Source organism: Cucurbita pepo, chromosome 4, assembly GCF_057944985.1.
Source record: "Cucurbita pepo subsp. pepo isolate OVF chromosome 4, ASM5794498v1, whole genome shotgun sequence".
NCBI classification, from domain to species: domain Eukaryota; kingdom Viridiplantae; phylum Streptophyta; class Magnoliopsida; order Cucurbitales; family Cucurbitaceae; genus Cucurbita; species Cucurbita pepo.
Genome location: NC_141801.1, coordinates 2,163,139 through 2,184,708, shown reverse-complemented (window position 1 = coordinate 2,184,708; position 21,570 = coordinate 2,163,139). Strand labels below are relative to the sequence as shown.

Sequence of the window (21,570 nt, the reverse complement as noted above, 5' to 3'; positions counted from 1 at the left end):
ATTATTATTTTATTATTTATTTCCTCATAAAAATAAATTTTATTTATTTTGTACATGATTTTTCAAAATATATTAAAATTAAGTTAGAAATTTTAATTAAATAGATATTTTATGAATTAATATTTTATTTTTATTATAAATAAAATTTTAAATTAAAAAAATACAACTATAAAAAATTATCAATTAAATTAGATTGATTTCATTATTTAATAAATATTATATTCTTCAACAAAAAAAAAAAAAACCGATCCAATCCAACTCAATTCGGAACACCTTAAACATTCGAAATTCATAAATCATTTGAATTATGTTACGAGATATTCATTTCCACTTCCACTGAATCATTAGAAGTTTCAATCTCTACGATCATCTCGCGTTTCTCTGTAACGTTATCTTCTCTATACTCTCCCTTTCTCTTGTCTGTTCTTTTCCGATTTTTCGAATCATTTTTTAACTGGTTGATGGAATTTACTTGTACTGTGATTTGTTTGGTTCCCGAGAATGGAAATTTTCCTCTTCGTTTATGAGTTTAAGTTCGTTTGTATCGTTCTATTTCTGCGAAGCTATGGTTTGGAGAGATTTGCTTCACTTTTCTGTTTCTGTTTCTGTTTCTTTGTTATTTGGGGAATTTATGTTAATATTTATTAGCTTCCTGTTTCTGATTAAGTGCTCGATAGATTGTTTTACTCGAGATTTTTGCTCAATGAGTCGTAGTTTTCGTTTCTGAAATGTTTCTATGATTGTGCGTATTAATGCTCGGGGATGGCGATGACGCACTTAGAGATACGGGATTTTGTTGCCTTTAATCGAACACTTTTTACTAGTTTTGGCTTTTGATACTAAGATCATCGCGATGCTGATTTTATGTTATGTGAGATTTTGATGAGTATTTGCATTTTCTTGTACTTGGTGAGAATGTGGATTGAAAAGTGCATTTACTTCTTCTATCCCCTTTGGGGTTTTCAAAGAAGGGGAGCGCTGAGACTCCTCTTTGTTCTATTTTCTTCCCAGTTATTATGGGAAGAGATGTAAGTTATCAGTTGTACCCTAATGTCACGACCAAAAATGTTCTAATACCCTGTTGTTATAGCGGAAATGGAAGCAAGATCGATCGTACTCACACACTCACAAACAGAAATTAAACTAAGAGACACAAAGATTTACATGGTTCGAAAAGAAGAAATTCCCCTACATCTATGGATAGTAGCAATCACTATAACCAAAGTGTTTATAAGTGTAACTCTCACACTCTCACACTACAAAGTCTCTCTACAAAATTCCTCCCGATTGTCTTTAAGAAATATAAAATGACAATAACTCCACGTCTCATAACAAAACAATGCTAGACATGCCTTTATATAGGCCTAGCAATACTAATTCTCATACATGAACCAAAAGGGTTATGAACTAAATGAGAATAGGTTATGAGTAACAAAAATAAATGAAAAGATTATGAGAGTTATGAAAATACTTCATGACAACTTACAACATTATCTTCATGTATTGCTCTTGGGCTGTCAAGATATATTTACCGATCCTTCTTTGAATTTAATTTGCTTGTGGATTCCTTCCTTGAAGGAAGGCTAGTTCAGATCTCTGATTTTAACTCTTTAGCAAATATAACGCAGTGTGCGGTCTTCTCTGGTTTTGCTTTGTTATGTCAAAGCATCAATCTGATGCAGCTGGCCAAGATAAACTCGGTCCTGATTACTTCAGTTACTTCAGACGGGAAGTTATAGATTTGTTATCTCAAGAGGATAATCTGCTTTCTACTTCTTCTTCACATGATTCACGGATATCTGAAGCTTCATCTTCATTTGGTGATAGCATGGGACCTAAGCTCTCTCATTTTAAGAAAGAAAAACTGAAGGCATTGCTCAGGCAGAGTGCTGTTGTTCTTTCAGAAGAAGTAAATGAGGTATTTAGTGGCAAAGATAATTGGGTTACTACGTTTCAGGCTGTTGAGCTTAACCTGACATGGGGCTTGTTGTTTGCTTCATAATTTAATAACTATGTTATGAATCGTGGAGTAAACTTCATCTTTTTCTTTCTTTCTTTCTCTGTTTTTCTTTGTTTGTTCTCTTAAATTCAGTTCAATCTCAAGATGACAATTAGTTGATTGAATTAATGGTTTTCCACTTACAATTCTAAATATCGTGCTGCTGCAGATGCTCGGGCCTGCTCTATCTATCCAACAATTGAAGTCAGATTTGAGATCCAAAAAGAACTTGGAAAATGTAGACAAAATAGTTATGAACGATGCAGAGCAAGCTCCTTGTAAGAAACTCAAATCCTCATCCTCTTCAACCAGCCTATCTGCGCACAAGAATTGTGGTAGCCTTGGAAGTAGTAGAGTGGTAAAGTTTTATTTTAATTCCCATCCCCTCTCTCTCTGAATGGTCGTTATGCTCACCTGTATTTTGATTTACAGTAGAAGTTAATAGTATGGTGGAAAGTTAGCTGATGTATTTCCCTCAACTTCTTCTGAGTTGTACTACTTGGGTGAATAGAATCTTTCTGGATGACCCTAAATAGCTTTTCACTCAATAAGCGAAATCTAGATTCAGGTTGAAACCTGCAATTTGTTTGAGTTTGAGTCATATGCTGATCATGGTATTTTGAGCTTTACGGCATAAATATTCTTATTTACGAGCATTGAGCTGTTTGTTTGGGAGAAGCCAAGAGATAGTTGTTCATTTGGCATGCAATTGATTAATGCTTAACTTGTTTTTTTCTCCCTCAAATGCCGATTTCTTAGTTCCTCTCTAACCTCTTCAGCTCCTTAATTTAAGAGATTAAATCTCGGGGGTGGGAGGTTTCATGCTTCTAACGTCCTAGTTAAATGATCTTTGGGAATCCCTTTGCGTGCTGTTCAATACCTTGTTACATAGACTACACCCCATGATTCCATATTATGAGCCTCCATTAGTAGGGGAAAAAGGGTTTTGAACCGCTCATCACCCTTCCCTTAATTGGTTGACAATAGAAAAGACTCTGGCTTTTAGCAAGTTTGACAAACATTTATGTGCTTTGTGTCCTAAGAAGGAAGAACATCATGGATCTAGAAATTTTGTTATACGTTGATGTAGTTTGTCAATTTTCTTCGTCAGGTAGTCAAAATGTATTTTGTTGGCATAACAATGCATGGTGATGATCTAGTTTTGCGCAGACCTCAAACTCTATATTTTTGCTTATCTTTCATTCTTTCATGCCAGATAGATGATGAATTGCAGTTCTTTCTAGAGAACAATAGTGAGCAGATCGAAGCAATAGTGACAAATCTTTCAAACGAACTGTCTGGAAAAGTAACATTCTATTATCCGTGTTCCCTTTTGCTTTGATTTATATTGCACGCTCATTCAATTGCTTTGGGTAACATGTTTGTGCCAATGGATCATGTCGAGTTTTAATACTTCTATTATACCACCGCAAAAGATGAGATTAGTAAATAGAAATTAACTGAAATTTTATCTTTGTAAGATCGTCAACATTATACCGAGGGTGTTTTTAGAGTATACCAAATAAGTATAGTTATCCTTCTTCTAACAGAGCAATGCAATTTCACGATTAATATCGAAATGAAGTACTAAATAATTTGTTTCTTCTTTTCTTGGTGCTTGTGGATGTAGAATCATGTACTATTCATAAAATTCCTATACAATCAGTTTTAATACTTCTATTACACCACCGTTCTTATATTAAACTGCTAATTAACATTGAATAGTGGTTTTTCAGCTAGGACACATGGCGCAACAGCTTGAGGAAGTTCTTGATTCTGTGACATCAAATTGCAGGTACTGCATCAAGTTATAGAGAGACTGATATGTATCGTGCTCGATTAATGGAGTCGATCACTATGAGGCCTTTCTCGTGTAGTTTATTATGTACAAACTTAGATATTTCGTAAAAGTATCAACTTCTTTGATGGTTTTTTTACACCAACGAGTTCCATGAACAAACTGCTTAGAGCATCTACACCCAAATGAGTCATTACGTCTCTTTCAATCTGTCTGGTTAACAATCATCTTTCTTTTTCAGGCCTATGACCTTCAAGGAAAAGGAACAGCTTCAGAAAATGATTCAGGTGCTTCCACCACAAAATCTTGGCCGTGTTGCAGAAATCATCCAACATATGACAGACGAAACGGATTCCTCTTATGAAATCCATATTGATTTGGATAAATTGGTAAGTGAAACATGTTAAAATATCATCACTAGTTCAATAAGGTCAAGCCCAATAATCATATGAGACAATTATCTATGTATTTTAGGAAAATGATTTAGGTATTTTAAGAATAAAGATACCTAATTATTTTAGGAAAATTATTTAGTTATTTTATGAATAAATTGTCTAGCTTCTGCCGTAAATACCTCTCCACCCTACCAATGTTTTAATTCCAAGAAATCTAAACCACAAAATGCAGTAGTGTTAGGAATCACGACTCTCCACGATGGTATGATATTGTCCACTTTGAGTATAAGCTCTCATGGCTTTACTTTGGGCTTCCCCAAAACGCCTCCTACCAATGGAGATGTATTCCTTTACTTATAAACCCATGATCATTCCCTAAATTAGCCAACGTGGGCTCACACCCAACAATCCTCAACAAGTAGTTTCTACAAAGTGTCTTGTAATCTCTTCTCGATCAGTGTTAATAAAGAGTGCGAGTGTTTCCCACAAAGAGATGTGTTCAACAAAACCATACATATTAATGCTTATTAATGCGGGCAACCGTGACCATGGATTGAATATTAGTGTGTAGTATGTTTGTTCATCTTTCATTCTTTTTCTTGTGTAGAATAACACCACTCTCTGGAGATTATATTACTATGTAGAAGCAGTTGAGAAAGCAAAGAAGCTAGCATCCGAATGAATAACTTTGTCTCTTGCTTTTGCTGCTCCAAGAATCATTTTTGAAAGAAGATGATGCATGATGCCTTCATGCTCTGCTTTTGAACAAGTTTAGAAGCCCCTCCTCTCTTTGTTTCTAAGATTTTGGAGGTGGCTGCTCATATCTTAACTTGAATTGTGGTTGATTTTGAGGCTAAGAACACATTCTTTTTGTTTGAACGACTTGCAATCCCATAATTCAATTGAGATTGTAAAATCATTCTTAGCTTTCTTATATTTATTAAATACGACTCGACTTCTAAAACCCGACCATATTAGAATTGCTATTATATGCATACTATGATCGTCACTGTGGTAGAACTTATTTTGGCATTAGTTTCATACTTATTTTATTTTTCTTGAGATATGCATAACTTTCATATAGGTAGTTCATGTACATCAAACTCAAGGCAGCATCACTTTCCTGCACCTTAGGCCTCATTACGTATGCATCACTTTCATACACATTGACTCTATGTACATCACTTTCATGTAGTAAAAAAAAAAGAAACACGCTCAACAAGAGATCTCACGGACAAAAATACATGTTTGTTCATATTATGCAACTTAGAAGATCTTTCATGCATAACAACGTCATACATACATTCACTTCTATCTCATAATATTCGTGACTCATTATTTCTAAATAACCACATAAACGTTCAAGCAATAGTGATATCCAATCTAGCCTGTGCAAAAAATACAATAGAATTACGCAAGACACCCACCTGGTGTGCTTCTTGCCCACGAAGAAAGAAAGAAGAGCGAAAGATGGGAGCATATTACCCATAAAATCCTTGGGAACAATAAAAAAAAAAAAAAAAATATCTCGATAACGAAAACTATGGGAGTTGTATTGGCGAGATCCAACAGTGAACACCTGCCCAAAAGAAAAATCGCCTCGGAGTTCGAGGACCTTTAGAACCCTACCCTACCCCCAAACCAACAGTCTTGGCGGTAAGTAAGACTGCCCTTGTCCCTTTCCTTTCTCCATTTCGTCTCCTTCCTTCTTCGTTTGGTTCTAATCGAGTCTAAGGCAAAGCAAAAGTGAGCGTAATTAAAAAAATAATAATAAATTATCAAAATACACCGTTTGGGCCCAATTTTAATTTTGCACAAGTTTGTGGCCCAATTTTAATTTTGCACAAGTTTGTGGCCCAATTGTAATTTTGCACAAGTTTGTGGCCCATATTTCAATTTTCATCTTCCTTTTTTTATTTTTATTTTAAGAAAGTCTTTTCCTTCTCTGCAAGCTATTTGCTTTTTAGACAGAGAAACGAGAAGGGGAGGTAACTCGCTAAAACCTCACTCGAACTTTCGCTGCTCCGCCAACTTGGATCTTCCACGTTCCTCATTTTCAGGTTCGTTTTCTTTCTGCAAATCTGAATCTTCCAGTTCTTTTGTTCTTGGTATCAAAGAATTTGATGCTGGCATTTTAATCTGTTGGCTCCCGGTTATGGATTGCAGCGAATTAGGAATTTGAGATACAGCTTTGTAGAAGAAATTTCTTAGGTTTTGATTAGATCATCCAATGAAGGAATCACAACGCTTAGCGTGTAAATTCTTTGATATTGTATTGCTTGAAGGATTCCGTGTGGGATTGTGTTAGCATTAGGGATTTGTTTTTCTTTCTTTCTACTTTTTCATGTTAGATTTCTGGATATTTTGTGATTATAAGTTGGGAATGTATCGCGACCTTCTAGTCTTGGTTTGAGGTTTCGAGATTTTGCTTGTGAAATTTGTTTCGTTTATGCCATCTTTAATTATAGGTTAGCATATCATTTCATTTGTAATTATATCTTTGCAGGTTCACTTGAAATTTAGCTATGTCTAGCTCTGCGATTGATGTTCCTCCCAAGGGTGGGTTTAGTTTTGATCTCTGCAGAAGAAATGATATGCTTTCGAAGAAGGGTCTTAAATCTCCGACTTACCTCAAGACTGGAACTACCATTGTTGGTTTAATATTCAAGGTAATTTGCTACATTTAGGGTGTTACACAATTCGATCTTATTGTTTTTCGAATTTTTTTTTTCGGATAAATGATGTCCTAAAGGTCATTAATTGTGTTTCACAACTCCTTTACACCTCCGTAGCAAGAAATTATATATTCCATTAAGGAAAGCCCGTGACGTAAATTGCTTTAAATGGGTAAATCAATCATTTGTCCTTGTGGATTGGACATTAATCTTCTCATACCTACTAATTGGTGTGCTTGAGATGCATTTCCTCAAGCTCCCGAAAAAGAAATTATATGGACTGGACTAAAAGGGTCGGTAACCCTAAAATTAGGATTCATTTCTTGTCGAAAATCCATAACCACCTTAATGGATATATGGAACAATCCTTTTCCTTTCTGTCATTTGAGTTCTTTTTTATCACGTTATCAGTTTCAGAAAATTGACCTTTTTTAGCTTGCATTAATTGATCTTTCGGCTATTGAGTCTGGGGTTGTGTATTGACATTGATGGCCTTCTGTAAGGAGCAATGTTCCTTTTAATTACTCCAAATGTTATTTAGGAGTGTATGGGAAACTTGTGTTTTTGTGTTGAGCACCTTTGCCTTCCTATAGCAGACTGAACTTGTGTCAAATGTAACTTAGTCCATGTTCAGTATAAATACAGTGTAATGGTTTGAACTTTTGGAAGAGAAAACTATGAAGAAAGGTTGGCTTGAATTACTACAGACATTACGAGTCATGCTATCGATATAGTAAGACGGCCCCTAATACCTATATGTTGAACTATAGCAGATCTGCCTTATATGAAGGTAAGTACAAGGGGTATACAAAAAAACAACCTAAACAATAGGAGCCAAGTTATAAAAGGGACTTTGCAAAATAAGACCTAAAGGATGGCTGCAAAAAACCTTAAATACCTAAGCAAAGCCCATAGGGAGACATGAAATCAAACAAGGAACGGAGACATTATCCGATGACCTCTCAATCCTTCTAAAGATTCTATTGTTCCTCTCACCTCAAAGACCCAACAAAATTGCACAAACACTAGCTAGCTACAAAATTATCGGGGGAGAAGTCTTAGTGGTACTAAAATAGGTTGTTTTGTATGAAAAATTGATGCGTTTAATTGTTCTCCTTGTCAACATGTGTGTCGTTTTTGAAAAGATAACTTGATTGAATAGCCTGGTCCATATAGTTAGTAAATGTAATACTTGTCACTGCATGGTTTCTTGTTTTCAATTTAATTATTATGCACCAAAGTTTCTTCTATATATTCAAATTAATGTTTTTTTTTTCCAAATCTTCCTGCTTTGCTTCAGGATGGTGTTGTTCTTGGAGCAGATACACGAGCTACTGAAGGCCCTATTGTTGCTGACAAAAACTGTGAGAAAATTCATTACATGGCACCAAACATATATTGTTGTGGTGCAGGAACTGCTGCTGACACTGAGGCAGTAACAGGTAATTGGTGATATCTAGCTTCTACAAGTTAAGTTCCGTTAATATTGTTTCTCGAACTGAACATATTCTATTATTCTCAAATTTTGTAGACATGGTTAGCTCCCAATTGCAGTTGCATCGCTACCACACTGGTCGAGAATCAAGGGTTATTACTGCACTGACCCTTCTCAAGAAACACCTTTTTGGGTAGTCTTTTCTGTCCTCTAGGTTTTTCATTTTTGTGTCTCCCATCTATCTGTTGCATGAAATTTAAATCTTCCCATCCATTGTGTTCTCCAGCTATCGAGGTTACGTATCAGCTGCTTTGGTACTCGGTGGAGTCGATGTTACTGGACCTCATCTACACACTGTGAGTTTTGTTCTGGAAAACAAATGATTTTAGGTTATATAACTTGCCATCTCTTAATGCTATACTTCATCTGCAGATATATCCTCATGGATCAACTGACACCTTGCCATTTGCTACAATGGGATCAGGTTCTCTAGCTGCAATGTCTGTATTTGAATCAAAGTACAAAGAAGGCATGACTGTAAGATACAGATGAATTTGAATCACATGGTGTATCTTAGTTGTGGCACTGTTTTTTTCTTTCTATACGCCATATCGATTGGAGGCATTTATTTCTTTGTTGCAGAGGGAAGAAGGGATTCAACTTGTTACTGAGGCGATATGTTCTGGAATATTTAATGATCTGGGAAGTGGAAGTAACGTTGATGTTTGTGTTATCACCAAGGTTTGTGATCTTTAGGAATAGAGAAAAAAAATTGAATCTAAAAAGTACGTTTAATTTTGATGTGTTCCTTTCTTTTGGTGTTGCAGGGCCAGAAGGAATATTTACGAAACCACCTCTCGCCAAATCCCCGAACCTACGTCAGTTCGAAAGGCTATTCCTTCTCCAAGAAAACGGGTTAGTCGCTTGTATACTCGATTCTCTTCTGCATCTTCCATGTTTTGCTTCTCTTTCCACATTCCTTAACACCCCCCGACCGACTCGTGCTTTCTTTGATTACAGAGGTTCTGCTGACAAAGATTACGCCATTGAAGGAAAAGGTTGAGATAACCGAAGGAGGGGATGCTATGGAGGAGTGAGAGGATTTCGGTTCTTGGGGAATATCAAAGTATGGTTCTTTTTCCTTTTCTCAAGTGGACGTTACTGGAAAATTTAGTTTGGCCTTGCGTTCATGTTGTCAATGACCTTATTTAAACTCATCAATATTTCCAACCTAAGAGGGCTGTTAGATAGAGCCAGTTTGTTCAAATCACTTGACTTCTTTAGAATTCGATAAACTTTGCTTTGTGTGATCTTATGCCATCCTTTACATTTATACGTATACAAGGATCGATCATTGATACCGGTGTCGTTTACAAAACGTTGCTTGGAATCTTGAATTTGATGGATAGATGTGTTAGCCAAGGGACTCTCTTTAGCTAGAAAATAGCTCCCAACCACATTGTATGAGATCTCACATTGATTGGGGAGGAAAACGTATCATTCTTTATAAGGGTGTGGGAATCTCTCTGTAGCATACGCGTTTTAAAATCTTGAGGGGAAGCTCGAAATGGAAAGTCCAAGGAGGACAATATTTATTAGCGGTGAGCTTTGGCGGTTACAATTTTGCATCGAACATGCACTTTCTTTCCGTACTATACTATTTGATGATGATTTTTTGTTGGAATTATTGTGTCCGTTATTAAAAATGTTGAAAATCGGATGAGAAAAAGTGAAAAATTAGGTTCCTTTTCTTAATTTAATTAATGATTTTGTCTCATGTATTAGGGAGAAAACTTAATGGATAAGTTTCTAAATCTTTGTTAAAGTATTAGGGGATAAGTTAATAGATAATTCATAAAGTTGCATGAGATTACATAAGCATTTTATCTTGGTCTATGATATTATATATTCAAAGGCTAATCCAATTCAATACATTATTATTATGCTACAGGTGACCAGTCAATTACAAACTATTTAGTTCAAGAATAAACATTTTTTAAAAATACGAGACAAAAAAAAAGTTCGTTACTTGAACTGTGGTGATGTTAACAAAGACACGGTTTAAATTTAAGAAGGTAGTTAGGGTGCTAGATCAGAATCAAGAATTTTTAGGCGGTTAAATTCATGGGGATCTAGATCGAGCCATAAATTCTCGAATTTTGCAAGGTTATATTTGAGGTTGGAGTGAAGCAATTGACTCGATAATGTGCAAATATCGAGCAATTGACCTCATACTAGTATCAAGTTATGCAAACAAACAATAGTGAGTCCTAAAACTATGTTTACGTTTCAACTCCTTTTCTTTCTTCTCAGATATGCATCACTTACGTACACGTAGTTCTATGTACATCACTTTTACGAACATCAAACTCTCTATCGATGTACCACTTTCAGGCCCACTAAGTCTTTCTAAGTATGCATCACTTCCAGATACACGGACTCTACGTACATCACTTTCATCTACTTAGAGCTCTGGACATGCCTCACGATCATGCAATCAGATCATATAGAAAAATGAGAAAAATTATACCAACAATTTATAACTTCGATGCAAAATTTAATTTTTTGAAAACCAAATCGATCGATGAATTGAATCTAATAAAACGAATCGAGAAATGGATTGAAATGAAAGGGTATAATAGCAATAACCCAATTAAGTTAGGGGTTTTTTTTGCAAATTTTCCATTAGGAATATGAAGAATTAAAGCAGCAATCATGGTGGCCACGAAATGAACAAAAATGGGCATCACCATATCCAGAAGTTTCCCTTCACGCTACAATATAAAAATCCAAATTCTCACAACTAAAACCTCACTTTTGAAACCAAATTTCCCTCAGCCTTCGGCGCTGGCGGGGCCATTTTCACATTGCGTGTCGGTCATTTTCACGTCAAAAACCTTCTTCCCTTCGCTAAATTCCCTCTCCAAATCACATTCTCTTTGAATCTTTCCGTTTCCATATCAATTTCCGAACTCATATCGCCGCTGATCTGATTTCATCTCTGTGTTTAGTTATGTCGTACGATTACCTCTTCAAGTACATCATCATCGGCGATACGGGTTTGTTCAGAATCTTTGTTTTGATTGTGTTTATCTTCTGGGTTTATGAGGATTTTCTTTGAATTTGGGGTTTTTGTTTGGATTGCAGGTGTGGGGAAATCTTGCTTGTTGTTGCAATTCACGGACAAGAGGTTTCAGCCTGTGCACGATCTAACTATTGGCGTTGAGTTTGGTGCTCGCATGGTCACCATCGATGGCCGACCTGTTAAGCTTCAGATATGGGATACTGTGAGTTTTGATTCTTTGTACTCTTTATCTTTGCATAGTTTAGTTTCTTTTTATGTGTAACGAGAGGAATTGTATAAGGGAATTAAAGAAATTCAGGAAGTTACATGAACTGGAAGATTCTATTGTAAGTGAGGAATTGTACCAAGAACTTTAAGCTGATAGGATTAGATCCTGAGAAACCCCTCCAGAAACTCATGATGATATCAATCGATTTCAAGATGGCTCATGTTTGGATCATTAGGGGAAAGTCAGTTTGCTAAGGCTATTTGGGACAGATTCTTGGAGGCTTTTAGTGACTGATTCTTGGAGGCTTGTGGAGAGTTCTTGGGAGTAGGTTTGGGCTCTGGCTAGTTCATCTTTTTGTTCTTTGTTCTTAGCTCCTCTTGCCTTGGTTTCTTCTTTTTATCTCTATGGAAGTTGTTTTCTAGAAGAAAATGATTTGACAATGGATTGTGAGATATTTTCTTATTAAGAATCTTTTTTGTCATCCTGTGGTCTATGCTATAACCCGTATAGGTTACGAATTATGGGGGACAAGTTATGTTTTGAGTGACCTGTGTTTCTTGAAAATCAAAGAATGTCCCCCACTGGTTATGAAATAAGGGCAAGAAGGGAACTGTTTTCAGCAGAATGATTCGTCATCTAGTATGTACTGTGCCCCCTACTGGACGAGTTAATTTTTGTTGGTATGAATGCCCTGAAAGAAGGCGAAGAGACCAAACGAAAGACCTTAGATTTATGTCTATATGTGTAGTGTGATGGTTGGACCCACCCTCACTATTTGTCACCTTATCTAATGGTCTATTTTGACCAAATACGAAACGACTAGTGCCCATTCTTAGGGACCTTAGTCTTCCAAAGTCAAAACAGCCAAATTCCGAAAGCTTGCTTCGTAGTCACTAGCATGTTAAAGAAGGGTCCAAGCATAGAAGAACCCAACCCAACCCACGAATTCCAGAATCTTGGTTGTTAGAGCGGTGAAAGCCCTCGATTTTCTGGCTATGAATAGGTCACTATCTTCTAAGTTATAGCAATTTTTTTTTTTTCTTTCTAAACCTTTCTTACCATGTAATTTTGACTTTTAGCCAAGTTATACAACCAGGGGGGAACCTTGCGGTATTTCGAGCCACTCTTTATTACTTCCTAATGTAGGTTGAGATTGGCAAATTGACTGTGAGGGGGTTGCTAGAGCCAACATATAATTATACCTCTTAGTTAACTAATTGCAATCCTTATAATGTTCGAATAATTATTTTCTAGAAGTTGTGTTCTCATGGATGTTATGTTTTCAACTTTAGAATTAATAAAGTTCTTTAGGTATCTGTGGATTAATGTTCTTGTATAAATCATTTAATCCGTTCTTTAAAATAATCTTGGAAACAGACAGAAATGGCAAGCCATTAGCAGCTGTTTGGGAGCGATTTGGAAAATAAAATTTGGCTTTTAGTTTTTAAACAAATTTTGGGAATTTTGATTGCATAATTCAAACAGGACCTTACGTTAGCTTAACTCAGACAGTAGATTCTTTTGTGGTAATGGTCAAAACAGATGATGTTTCTCTTTCTTGAAAATCTGTGAGACATTGGTTGGAGAGGGGAACGAAGCATTCCTTATAAGGGTGTGGAAACCTCTCCCAAGTAGACGTGTTTTAAAACTCTGAGGCTGACGGCGACCCGTAACAGGTCTAAGCGGACAATATCTCTTAGCGATGGGTAGGGCTCTTACAGTAGATAATGACATTTCACTTTATTGCAGGCTGGGCAAGAATCATTCAGATCAATCACAAGATCTTACTACAGAGGAGCAGCTGGTGCTCTCTTAGTTTATGACATTACCAGGTGAGTTTGTGAATGGATGAATGGATAGATGCATGAACTTTTACTTCTTTTATCATCTTAAAACTTTCCCTTCTTTCTAATTGTTGACTATATTTTATTGCATCACAACCAAGCTTCACATTCGCATTTGATTTATTTTCTTTTTGAGAAATCTGAGATGAGCCCATGATTCTGTTGCCAGGAGGGAGACATTCAATCACTTGGCAAGCTGGTTGGAGGACGCTCGGCAACATGCAAATCCCAACATGTCAATTATGCTGGTAGGGAACAAGGCTGATCTCGCTCATCGAAGAGCTGTAAGCAAGGAAGAGGGAGAACAATTTGCAAAAGAAAATGGGCTCTTATTCTTAGAGGCATCTGCTAGAACGGCTCAAAATGTTGAGGAGGTCAGTTTTGTTTATTTGACATGTGCCTCCTCTAAAAAGGCTGATTGTCTCTTAGATTCTCTCACAGTTCATCTTGGTGTTTGATTGTACAGGCATTCATAAAGACTGCAGCTAAAATACTGCAAAATATTCAAGAAGGTGTCTTTGATGTATCCAATGAGGTAAGTTGGGTCTATCATTTGTGGTAAAGAAATGTAGATTATTTTCCTGTCAGTGCTACCTACCCATTCTGGTTTGCGATATAGAACCTCTAACGAAAGAAAAAGATAGCTCTACCGGTTTTTTAATATAAGAAACAGTTCGATTGAGGTACGAAATTACCAAAGGGATGAAACGTCGAGAGTACTACAAGAAGCTTGCCCAATTAGATAAAAGGGTAGCATAACTATAAGAAGAAAAATGAAAGTAGTAGGGAGCACGATATATAACCGAGTTGAGGAGTTCGTCCAAAGGAAGCACCTTGTCCAAAAAGACTCTTTGGTTCTTGTGAGATCCCATATCAGTGGTGGAAAAGAATGAAACATTCTTTATAAGGGTGTGGAAATCTTTTCTTAGCAGACGGTTTTTAAAAACCTTGAGGGGAAGCTCGGAAGGGAAAGTCCAAAGACAACAATATGTGCTAGCGATGGACTTAGGCTATTATAGTTATTGTGCTTGTTCATTTGTTATAGCATGTTTTTGCGTAATATAATATCCGTTTCTCTACTAAAACTACTACTTTCAGTAGCATAGCTTCTATTTTAAAAACCTATTGCATTGTGTCCGTGAAGAACAGAAGAATTTTTACGAAATTCTGTGGTTTCTTGCAGTCATCTGGTATCAAGGTCGGTTACGGGCGCCCTCAAGGGCCATCGGGGGCAAGGGATGGAACAGTTGCACAGAGAGGTGGATGCTGTAGCTAATTGTGAACCAAAGAAGTAGGAGTATTGTATATGATGAAGAAGTGAACCCTTTTGTGCAAGTCGTTTTACTCTTTGTGCAAACTGCCATGATTAAGTTTCGTCTTTGTTGTGTATCCTTTTTAAAGAACATTGAATGTACAGTGCCTCAGAACCCTTACTTGGCAAAACTATTACTTGGTTGACTCTCAAAGCAATTGCTTGACAATATTTTGCTCAGATTCTGTATTTCTTGTCTTCGATTGGGATTATGCTCGTTACACATTGCTGTTAGCCTCACGATTTTAAAATGCATTTGTTATGTGGTAGTTTTGTTAGGAGGTAGTTTCCACACCATTGTAAAAAATATTTCGTTATGTCTCAACTGATGTGAGATTTGAACCCTCTTTAGGATCTCGGTGTCTTCGCAACAGCCCAAACCAAGAGAGAGATTTGAACCCTCCTTAGGATCCTGGCGTCTTTGCTGGCACACGATTTGATGTTTGATTGTAACAGCCCAAACCAAGAGAGCCCTACATCCTCATTGGCCATTGTCTAATGTTTATGATATCATTAGTAACAGTCTAATGTCGAGTTATGATATCATTAGTAACAGTCTAATGTCGAGTTATGATATCATTAGTAACAGTCACAGTCCAAACCCATTATTCATTTTGAGCCTTTACGTATCACCGTCAACCTCACAATTCTGCTTGAGAGAATTTCTATACCCTTATAAAAAAATGTTTTATTATCCTCTCCAACCAACGTGGGATCTCACATTTGTAATCCAACCTTATAACTTCATGAAATATATAATATTTTTCTTCAGTAAAACTTGGATATCATAAAAAGAATGAATGAAATGAATACAAATGAACTAATGGAATTGCACAAACACAATAAGATGTAAATAAACATCCAAACTAAAGCCAAAACAAATCCTCAAAACTTGCTATCAAATCTCCACTTTCACTTGAAGAAAATCGGGTAACACATCATAATGCACAATAATTTCAACTGACAAAGAAGAATCCATTGAAATCATAGCTGGTATTATTCTGAAAGAATTTGGATTTGGCAATTTCAAATGTAAGAGACAATCTAGCTATAGTCCTAACCCAGCATGATTCTATGTCAACCAGTAACATACATGAAATCTTTTTGGCAAACCTCTCTCCATCTATAACAGGTACATCAATATAAGGTCCCTGCAAAACTTTCTCAATATGGTTAGCTATAAGGTCACTGCAAAAGCTCACCAATATCGATACTGGCAATGAGAAACCGATGGCAACTGTGCCCTGCATCGTTTTGATTTGAATTATGATCGGCCAGGTCCACTGCCACCAGATCTAACCCGAAGATTGCTGTAGGTTCGAGAAACTAATAAAAGCCTAGGATCATCTTCAGGAATCTCACGTTCCTACAAATCAAAAGCTTTCCATTAGCAAAGGAACTTTTGACTTACAAAAAACAGAGACAAGAAAAGCATATCCCGTGATTGGTTGTAGACAATTGGAGAGCCTTTTGGTAACCCCATGAAACATGTGACGTGTTTGGCCTCTCTTTTTAATTTTTCCCAACAGGAAAGCAAAAATGGCCACATACATGGAGCTCAATGAATTAGTAAACGTAACCAAGTATATGTAGATAGTAAAATAAAGCAATGTTTATCATAGGCTTAGGTAACATCTTTCAAGCAGAGACACATATCAAACTTGATTATCGAACTTTCGGTTCGATTCAAACTACCAAATCATTTAGAGTCAAATGTGGGGAATGCACTCAATATATTACGTACAATGGAAATACATTCTTTCATAGTTTTCAATATACTGTTACAGTTATTTTTAGTTTATTTCAAATCTCAAGCATTTTAGGTAGTAAACTTCTACTCAATTTGATTTAGTGCAAGAATACACAAGAATAAGATGCCTTCAAAAGAGAAACTATCAAATATCGCAGAAATGAATGCCAGTAATTGGATAAACCTCTGATGAATGTCAACTCGACCAGACTCTAACTACTACTAGAATGGAGTTGTATGTATTAATCATCAAATATCAATGCCGAGGATAACAAATACCATAATAAAAGGATTAAAGTGAAAGCCAAGAGAATCACCTTCAATCCATTGTAATAAGCTTCCACTGCTGGAAATGAAGGAGTTATCTTTCGAGCTTGCAAGAGGTCCCATATATAATTTGCAGTCGTATACCCACCGGTCTGCATGGTAATACAAAAAATAAATAAATAACTCATTTTTGAATCACATGAACCTACAGTGATAAATTTCAGAATTTTGAGCAGCTAGCTGTTACCCACAAGGGTCTCGTGATCTAAAAATGTGATAAACCATCAACCTACCTTCTCTCCCGCTGCTGCAAGGAGGAGGTCACTCCCTAATTTGGGGTTCAAGAAGAAGCCCCTGGAATTCATATTTACCTGCAATAAGCATTAAAATCAAAATAACATTCCTTAGATCAAGTCAATTTCTATTGTAATTTTAGTAGAAATTGGAAGTTACCAGTGTTTCTTGAGCCAATTGCATTCCCTTTGGCGTATAACCAATCATGGCTCCCTCAACAAGCGTCTACAACCACATGAAAACAATAGCTAAATCTCTGTAATAGTTATCTTGAATTCCTAAAATGAAAAATCTTGTATCACTCGTTCCAAGTGTCTAGACTACAGCAATCTCATTTGGAAGGGAGATAAAATACACAAATATTAGAAACAGTTAACTCACACTCTCTCTCACGATTCTGAGAAATCTCTGACAGACACTCAAACATAAAAGGCCAAGATAACAAGGACTATAGATTTTTTTTTTTTTTTTTTTTGCCTTTTTTTGGATAAGAAACTCAGTAAAAGCAGAAACATAGTTGGGCCAAACTCACTGCATAGAGTTCTGCTGCTGGAAGACCCCCAGAATTCAAGTGCTCCTCAAAAGCTTTAAGACCACGATCAATATCTCCAGAATGTAGATAGCATCTGTGAGAAGTTAGTTATAAACAATACTTATGTCCTGTATAATCAATATTTATAAACAAGCCTCTAACTCCATACAAATATTTAGCAGAAGAACTGTATTAGCAGTCCTAGTCAGACGTGTCCTACAAATGAGATGAGATGCCAAAATAACAAAACAGGTATCCTACAAATGACTCGGTAGGAAATTTGACCACCAAGTATCCTACAAATGAGATGCCAAAAATAACAAAACAAGACAAAAGTAACTTTTGCATACTACTGATATGTGATCATCACCACTTTCATTCAAACTACATGTCAAGTATAAATGATATGAAAATATGAAAAAAAAAACCACCAATACAAAAGCCACTAAGCAGAGTACGTTAAAAACAGAAACAGAATTATGAAAAGAGATGCTAAAATGAGTTCAATCAAGCCAATTCATGCTTCCACTACTGGTCTAATAGTAAACCAAAGAACACTCAACTGGCAACCACATTAGATCAAGCTTGGTGGATCAATGCAGAAACAAGGGCAAGCTGTAGTTTCATTAGATCTATACAAACTTCATAGTTATAATAACATCACAGTTTGATCTTTAGAATTTATGGCTGCAGTCGTTCCCATCAAAACAAAAAGTGATCTGATGAACACCTAACCAATTCAATCTGAACAAATTGCAGAATTGAGGTAATTGTGAGCCAAAAAACATTCTCATGCAATTAGTACAATAATGCAAACCCACTTGATCCATGCTTTGACATTTAATTATAAACTGCGTGGATTGGACAACACAATTTAGTTTTTGGAGAGAGCCTTTCACCTCATGACTTGTATCACTATGAAAACATCGGGAGTTTTTCCATCCTTCTTTAACATGTCCAGTATGGTCTCCATCACCTACTTTGATTAAAAAATAAAAATAAAAAAAAGCTGATAAGAAACATAAGTATTTTATACAGAAATTCATAACGAGGACATTTAGACACATTGCATGATAGAAATTAAGTTATAACATGATTACAAAAGAGAATAGATGACATCTAATATGTAAGAAATGATGGTATTACATATTAGAAGACCTAAATATAGCAGAATCATATATGCAATTGCACACAAATGAAATAAAGAAGGACTGATCTGAATAAGTTTATCCAACAATATATATCCAGATGTTGCTGGAATTATGAATCAGATACCTCTACATTCTTGAGATTCGCACAGGCATGCAAAGCAACATGATAAATAGTCAATTGTCTGTTCAAAAAACCTCCACGCCTATGAACATATTCCGCAGTTGGAATATTGTACAGTTCCTCTTCTGAAACACCCATCATCACATTTTCAGCCGTTGCACTTGAAGCATCAACTGATAACCATTCCTTCGACCGTTCAACAAATTCAACAACCTTATCATAGAAGAGTAAAATTGTGTTCATAAATCACCAACCAAACATTACAAGGACAAGAAAAACATCTAAGGTGATTGTTACTTTAGTAGCAAAATCATCCGCCACAGGTTTCTTGTTCATATGTGCAGCTATAAGTCCAGTATAGCAGAACTTGTTTAAGCCAAGGCCAGCAGCAGTCATATCTCTGACAATTGTATACCTAAAATATCGATGAAAAACCTTGTCAATTATTATACCGAGTCTCCAAGGTATACTTCATTGCTTGGAAGAAACTAAGAGCATGGTGAATATGAATCTAAGGACATTAATCTTATGAAGTAGAAAGCGACTGAATTTAGTGGTGATAATTTTTCTTCCATCGATTTGTAATCAGATACATCAAGGACACAGGATTATAATACTTGCAGGCAAAAGGATAAGAGGGTAGGTAGTAAAAGAAGTAGCATACACGCGATCCAATCTACCAGCAACTGCACAGGCATTAAGTAGGCAGATGTATGTCTGTGAATGTGGCTTCACTTCATATCTCCTCATCTCATCTAAAATCTTCAATTCAAACAGAGAATAGTTGAAAATCAACAGAAAGTTCTGAATTCTCCTTCGATGATTTTCAGAAAAAACCTAAAGTTGGGCTTTAAAAACAAACAGAGACCTACCCGGACAGCCTCTTCAGAGTTGTTGCATTTACCACATAATGAGATCAGCATGTTATACAGAGTAACCTACAAAACATATATGCACATACAGAAGCAAAGGTTGCCAAAAATAAGAAAATGAAGAACCGAAAAATTTAGAGCAAAACGTAAGAGAGAAAAAAAAAACTCAATTCATTTCCAAAAAGTACCTACATCAGGAATCAACCCCATGGCCTTCATTTCATCTCTGAAGAAAAATGCATCTTGGAAACGAGCGCCTTTCATGGATCCAGTAATCAGCGAATGGAAAACGTCCATTGTAGGCTGCACTCCATCCAACATCATATCATCATACACATCCCTCAACAAGAAATACCTGAACCAGATACACATAACACAACACATCATTTAAAATACAAACGAACAATAAAAAAGGCGAGCAAAGAAGGAAACAGAAACAATACCTTCTCTGAGCAGTGATGGAGCCAATTACAGTGTTGTACTCGGAGACGTTGTCGGCGTAATTCCTTTTACTGTACTCTTCAGTAGACACAGCAAAGGATCGACGCTGTCCAAGAAGACGAACAAGCGAGCGGCTGTGACCTGAACAGAAATGCAAAAAACGAGAAGCGTATAAGCTGAAACAATGGATCGAAATTGAGGAATGAACAAATTCAGAGTGAAGAAGCAGTACCGGTGACAGATTGAAGGAGCTTCATTGGTACTGAAATCGATCGACGGAGCGGAGAGAAATGGAGCCTAGTCTGTTTCTCCGGCGAGGTTTTTCTCTCCAAAACCCTCCCGTTTTTGCGCGGGGGGTTCGATGGTATTGGGCTTTTTATATACGATGGGCCTCGTTTATAGGCCTGGCCCAAACTTATTGGGTCGATTGAATTTTTTGATGGGCCTAAAAGTCAAAAGCCCAATTGAATGGGCCCACTGAACTTTAGAAGACTGTGGGTTGCATTAGGAAAATTGTTATGAAATTTAAATTTCCCTAATTTTCCCAAATTAAGCTCTTAAATATTGCAAAATGTACAAATTAGTTATATTTTTTTAAAATTAAACTCTCCAAAATTGAAAATTAAAATATTAACTATTAAAAAAATATTTTCAAATTAATGTTTAATTATTAGCTCTATTTTTTTTTAGTTCAAGAGTAGTAGGGATGGAGGTATTTGAACCTCTAACTTCTTGATTGATGATATTGTCCCGTCTTATTAATTGATAATTTTGGAATATCATTTATAGAAAAGGAAGAGTGTGAAAACCGTGAAGCCGAAGAGTGTGAAAACCTCTTCCTAATAGAGGCATTTTAAAACCGAGGCTGACGACAATATCTGCTGGCGGTGGGTTTGAGTTGTTACATATGTATTTTTGTTGTAATTTGGACAATGAAATAAAATCCAAAGAAATCATTTTCGAGCACGTGTTTTGTCGGTAAAAAAGAAATCAAATGAATTCAAGGGGAATTTTCGAGAACGTATCAATAAGCTAGACCCATGCTTCAAGTAGTTTCATGCCATAAATAAACACGAACGCTCAAGAAATCCGTCGGAGAGGCAAATTCACATCTCTTACAACCAACACAGTCTTCTGTTCTTGAAGTCAAAGCTATTGGCTTAGCTTTACATCCGCCCCAAGGTATCATTTCTAATACATATGTGGGGCAAGCTCAGACACATTGAGTATACCCTATAGGACTACTAACTACAAAACCAAGATGATACACGATCGAAATAGAGAGACCATTGGGCCAAAGGTCCAAAAGCCCACCTCGAGTCGAGCCAAGATATGCTGAAATGCACACCCATGACCCGACGAAGCTTAAGAGATGTCGGGTTCAACCTTTT

At 36.3% G+C, this 21,570-nt stretch overlaps 4 protein-coding genes across 5 annotated transcripts; 3 read left to right on the top strand and 1 right to left on the bottom strand.

Annotated features, from left to right (window-relative positions):
* Positions 1-233: 233 nt before the first annotated feature.
* Positions 234-5,156, top strand: LOC111792580 (uncharacterized). 2 transcript variants are annotated; one of them, XM_023674089.2, is made up of 7 exons: positions 234-383; positions 1,629-1,918; positions 2,169-2,357; positions 3,216-3,305; positions 3,736-3,794; positions 4,039-4,186; positions 4,800-5,156. In XM_023674089.2, exons 2-7 carry the CDS (start codon positions 1,658-1,660, stop codon positions 4,872-4,874), a joined length of 822 nt encoding a protein of 273 aa, XP_023529857.2. In that variant the 5' UTR covers positions 234-383; positions 1,629-1,657; the 3' UTR covers positions 4,875-5,156. The 2 variants fall into 2 exon arrangements, with proteins under 2 accessions (XP_023529857.2, XP_086979116.1); XM_087122990.1 differs by lacking the exon at positions 234-383 and having other exon boundaries at positions 394-1,918.
* Positions 5,157-6,101: 945 nt separating this feature from the next.
* Positions 6,102-9,612, top strand: LOC111794050 (proteasome subunit beta type-7-A). Its single transcript, XM_023676165.2, has 9 exons — positions 6,102-6,252; positions 6,699-6,861; positions 8,168-8,309; positions 8,399-8,495; positions 8,589-8,658; positions 8,735-8,839; positions 8,945-9,043; positions 9,130-9,217; positions 9,323-9,612. The coding sequence occupies exons 2-9, from the start codon at positions 6,718-6,720 to the stop codon at positions 9,397-9,399; spliced, it is 822 nt and encodes a 273-aa protein (XP_023531933.2). The 5' UTR covers positions 6,102-6,252; positions 6,699-6,717; the 3' UTR covers positions 9,400-9,612.
* Positions 9,613-11,106: 1,494 nt separating this feature from the next.
* Positions 11,107-14,931, top strand: GB2 (GTP-binding 2). The gene is made up of 6 exons (XM_023676043.2): positions 11,107-11,361; positions 11,450-11,589; positions 13,345-13,427; positions 13,609-13,813; positions 13,906-13,974; positions 14,623-14,931. Exons 1-6 carry the CDS (start codon positions 11,316-11,318, stop codon positions 14,713-14,715), a joined length of 636 nt encoding a protein of 211 aa, XP_023531811.2. The 5' UTR covers positions 11,107-11,315; the 3' UTR covers positions 14,716-14,931.
* Positions 14,932-15,631: 700 nt separating this feature from the next.
* Positions 15,632-20,558, bottom strand: LOC111793896 (Pentatricopeptide repeat (PPR) superfamily protein). The gene is made up of 13 exons (XM_023675966.2): positions 20,412-20,558; positions 20,182-20,320; positions 19,931-20,093; positions 19,739-19,804; positions 19,531-19,628; positions 19,164-19,281; positions 18,870-19,079; positions 18,494-18,570; positions 17,595-17,688; positions 17,222-17,287; positions 17,062-17,139; positions 16,819-16,920; positions 15,632-16,117 (listed from the first exon to the last, which is right to left on the bottom strand). Exons 1-13 carry the CDS (start codon positions 20,434-20,436, stop codon positions 16,016-16,018), a joined length of 1,338 nt encoding a protein of 445 aa, XP_023531734.2. The 5' UTR covers positions 20,437-20,558; the 3' UTR covers positions 15,632-16,015.
* Positions 20,559-21,570: the final 1,012 nt, after the last annotated feature.